The sequence below is a fragment of the Limulus polyphemus genome, unplaced genomic scaffold (genome assembly GCF_000517525.1).
Source record: "Limulus polyphemus unplaced genomic scaffold, Limulus_polyphemus-2.1.2 Scaffold5875, whole genome shotgun sequence".
In the NCBI taxonomy this organism is placed as follows: domain Eukaryota; kingdom Metazoa; phylum Arthropoda; class Merostomata; order Xiphosura; family Limulidae; genus Limulus; species Limulus polyphemus.
This window is the reverse complement of record NW_013671485.1, coordinates 22,198-26,881: the sequence shown is the minus strand read 5'-3', so window position 1 is coordinate 26,881 and position 4,684 is coordinate 22,198. Positions and strand designations below refer to the sequence as shown.

Below are 4,684 nucleotides of genomic sequence, written 5' to 3'. Positions count from 1 at the left end.
GTGTAAAAAAAAAAAAAAAAAAAAATATTGAAATTATATAGTGTTAAATTGTTATTCGAAAACCAGAAACGTGAAAACTTCCAAATATAATATTGTTACGTCTCCGTTTGTTAATTGATTTTTCCGTAACTTCGTTCCGACGAAATTTTAACGACACAAGTCTTTACTTAATAAAACTGGTTTATTCTTTCCGAATATAACTTTACCGATACACTCAACTTCAACAATCGCGCTAAACTAACGCTATGACAACAAACGTCAATAATACTTCTGACTGCAGTTCAATTACTCACTATCTACACACACATTACATTACCGCGTCACGTTGTCCCCTCTTATATATACCCGCCTACCCTATATCTAGTAAGAACTAGAACATTCGCCAAAGTACAGGATAATTCTAGAAAGTAGAGAGCGTGAGAATCACATGATCTCGATGACGCAACAATATTCTAACGAAATTGCTAAACTCCCACCATCAACAACTCCCATGAAAAATAAATTAATAAGCTTTGAGAAAGAATGATTATTTTTGCTGTGAAACATTAATAATACAAACATGCTTGTCTGTTGTACAAGGTTCTTTACCGGTTTAGCGCATTTCTTTTTTCCCACCCACTCTGCAAATTAATTATATTGACAGGAAATTTGTAAACTTTACGAAAATTTAAATACAATACCACGGAATATAGCTAACACAAGCTCATAACAAATATGCAAAATAAGTAAATACATTACTAATTTATAAAATAGTTTTGTTTAATATCATAGATACCTTTTTTTAGCAGTTGCCGCTGCCAACGGTCCAGTTCTCACTGTGATTGGCTACAAAGACAACAAGGTTAACCAGGGATTGGATAATGTTTAGTTGGGTGGGTTTTCCTTGTTTAAGGTCGCCTAGCAACTGACGATATTGTCTTCTGGGAGCTGTAGCTTCTACTAAACTTTTGGGTGAAAATTTTAGGGGAAGCAAACAAATTTAGGGGTGACGCCCAACACCCCTCGCCTTTCATTGGCGTCGCCACTGTTTATAAATTATCTTGTAGAATATTATTTTTGTTTCTGTATGATAGATGACGTACTATAAAGTGTTTATATTTCTGTCTTGCGTTAATTTTACTTGAAATATATTATTTTAATAGACTTCCAGTTCTGTGCTTATAGTATTACAATTGTACGATTCTAGTATTCATTTCAGTGAAACAGTTTTAATAAAAAAAGGATGAAATGGGCTGCTTTGGACTTCTTTCTGTTGAAAAGAAACCTGATATTTGACAACAAAAATTTGACAATATCGTAGTTACTAGCATGATGAGCTATGGATAGGAGGGTCCAAGTTTCGAGACGTAATCCCGTTGAACACGCTCTACATTCAGTTGGCGGAATAATATGAACAAAACACTCTGGTCAGGAGTTAAAAATAAGAGATTACTACACCTGAACCTTGAGAGTTGCTGATGTTGCCATTTAGACCACGTGCGCAATACAAGCTGAAAATATCAAGTCCTCTTTCAAATGATGTAATACGAAACAACTATCTCTCTCCTCTGTTTTTTTTACTTTTTATAGTTTTTCCCACTTTTTTTCTTTTTTACGTTCATCCTTGATATTAACTTAATCGAACTTAAAACCCGCGTAAAGGTTCTTTGTCTAAAAATACACTTTTAGCTGTTTACCACATACAACGCATTTTGAAATTGTATGTTAATTCTTAAAGAAACTATGCTGATGAAATTCGTCAGCTAATTACATAGGAAACATGGGAAAATCCGAAGATTCCGTGAGTGAATACAATGGCGAATGAGTTATAATATGTCAACCACGCTGCGCCTATATTCCGTCAGCAAGGACCATCAAGCTCTCTGGAATACGACAGACGTAGTGATTGATGTTCTAGGCACTATTTATATCGTCTGCTTTCATGAACAACGACTGTTATGGTGTGAACCAGATTAAGCTAGCTAGTTGTAATTATTATTAATTTGTACTTAAGTCATCTGCAATTCAGGTTTTTAGGCTAATGATTAAGAATACAAAATTACTTAATTCATTTTCATTTAAACATCGATTATTTGTATTTCATACTATTTTTAATTAAATTAAATTTACTATCATTCACATAAACTGGAGAACCAGTAAGCTAGTCTTCTTGACCCCGGAGCTGGTCAAACAACCTAAGCGTCAATGTGGGGAGAGGGAACTACATTAGTAATCTTAAAATCTCATGAGTGAAAGTAAAGGAGTGTATGTCATAATAGGGACAGCAAAAAAAAAAGCAAGCTTCGATTAGGATTATTATGTGATGTAATATCATATAAACAACCGACACAAAGATCATAGTTCGCCAGATCAAACGTTATGCATCGTAAGATAAATTTTGTTTCATATAATAGTGAAAAAAAATTGAAAACTAATTTTATGAGTTGGTTTAAAATGTTTTTCTAAAAGACGAGATTTATGACTGTGTAACAGGTCATCGACAGTAGATTTACAAACTCCCATTTTCGAAGAATAGACAACACAGTGGAAGCTCGTGACTTTTTGGACGTGTCAGGGGAGATATCGCTGAATGTAAAGAATGGGAAGTTGGATATCAGTGGTGCAGGAAAATATCTGCAGGATAAGTCACTGAAGGAAAACGTCGTTGAAGTATTGGTCAAAGTCACACATGAGACAGTAAGTAATGAAGTAGCAATCTGAAGCTCGTAAAAACCGATTAACACCCTTTAGAGAGAGTTTAGTGAATTAATAGTTATTTTTATAATTCAATCTTGAATATAAGCTCATTTAAGGTGCAGTGAGTGCCAGGTTTTTGTTTAACACAGGATCTCTCCCTCAACTAGAGACGTCTCGGTGGCAGAGATCTGACGTACAAAATCTGGGATGTATTCGACTTTGGTGAAACTTAAACAGGATGTGACTATTACACTTTACAATTTCCATAGCGGGCAGAAATTGACCGAGTTATGACTGGCCACATCAGCAGCAGAAACCCCATAGTTGATGCCAGTACTTCTTGTTGGGTAACCGACGGGTCCGCTACGTAAGCCGTCTTCTTCTTCTTCACCTGTCGTTGCTTCTGTTTTTCAGACCAGAGCCCAGTAGATCTTCAACAAACCCTGCCGACCATGAATGGAACTTTGCTATTCTTCGTCGTGTCATCAACAGTCACCATTATTTTCTCGATTGCCTGCACGTGCAAGGTTTCGAGATGTTCCGTTTGCAACCTGCACGCCGCTATGGAAATGATCACGATAGACTCTTTGATAGCCCTTGTTGAGGCAAGTCTATCTATCAAGCCCAAAAATGCTGTGGCAACACTCAAAAATAGGTTTGATGTTGACAAGGACAGTAGTAATAGCAGCAGTGTTCTGCCAGGTCAGAAGATCAAGAACATAGTCTCCAACCTCAAACAGACAATGAAGAAGGATCGCATAATTCGGGTCTGAGAATCAAAAAATAAATAATCAGTTCGTGTGTGTGGCCGTTTCTGTTAAGGTGGTGCAGTCACTCCGAAATAGGTTACCGTTATATGGGTTCCATACTTGGATAAAGCAGATTCCAGACTTCCCGTCGGTGTATGGAACATCTTAAATAAACAATTAATGAAATTTCTTGTTCCTTTCCCTACCACCTCAAAATTCTACCTCACCTTTGGTTGAGTAAGAGATTCTGTGTTTAATACTTCTGAACAAAATGTTTGTAAATTGAAGAGAAAAGATTGCAGTCATTAGAATGAAAGTAATGATTAATTTCCTTGAAAACATTTTTATGAATTAATATAACCAAGAATTGCAGTCATTCTTACATTCTATGTGTTTCTTTTGTAAATATAATTTGTATTTGACGAAATACCTACAACATCGTCTATCTTACCTTTTTTTTCCATCCTAAAAGAAGAACAAAAACATTTTTAAAGTGTTTTATTAGGTTAATATTTCAACTGGCCTAGTGGTTAGGTAACTCGACTCGCAATTTGAGGATTGTGGGTTCGAATCCTGTCCCCGAACGTGCTTGTCGTTTCGACCTGGGGGCGTTATAAAGTGACGATTAATCCCACTACTCGTTTGTAAAGAGTACCCCAACGGTTGGCGGGATATTAGTGTTGACTTCCTTCTAGTATAAGAATTAGGGACGGCTAGAGTAGCTTTGAGCGAAATTAAACAACAACAAACAAATACTACAACTTTGCCAGTTAAAGACCTGCATAATATTTCATTCGCTCACTACTTATATGATCATCCCGTAGGACAGCGGTAAGTTTACAACGTCAAATACGGGTTTCGATTCCTTACTATAGACAGAGCACAGGCAGTATATTATGTGACTTTGCGCTGAAACAAACTTCTTTGTTCTCCGGTGGGCCAGCAGTAACTTTCCGTAGATATAATGTTAAAATCAGGGGTTCGATACCCCATTTGAGCTAAAACCTCCCACAAAAACAATTTTATGGAGTAAAGTGCTGAATGGGAAATTAATATTTTACTTTGTTTTACTTAATTATTAAAAAAGTAACAGAGTAAAATATTAGAATAAGTTGAAAGGTTAGCTTTGTTTGTTTTAGAGCAAAGCCACAGTGGGCTATCTTCTGTGTCCACGGCAGGGAATCGAACCCAGATATTAGCATTGTAAGTCCCGAAACTTACCGCCGTCCCACGAGGGTTGGGCGTGGGGCTAGCAACTT

The 4,684-nt window shown here is 36.5% G+C and overlaps 1 protein-coding gene across 1 annotated transcript in view; it reads left to right on the top strand.

Moving 5' to 3' along the window:
* The window catches only part of LOC111089316, a 22,053-nt gene that overhangs the window by 2,551 nt on the left and 14,818 nt on the right, over nt 1-4,684 (top strand). Inside the window, exon 3 of the mRNA XM_022401586.1 lies at nt 2,473-2,676. Coding sequence (XP_022257294.1) covers nt 2,473-2,676 — 204 coding nt within the window. The remainder of the gene's footprint in view (nt 1-2,472; nt 2,677-4,684) is intronic.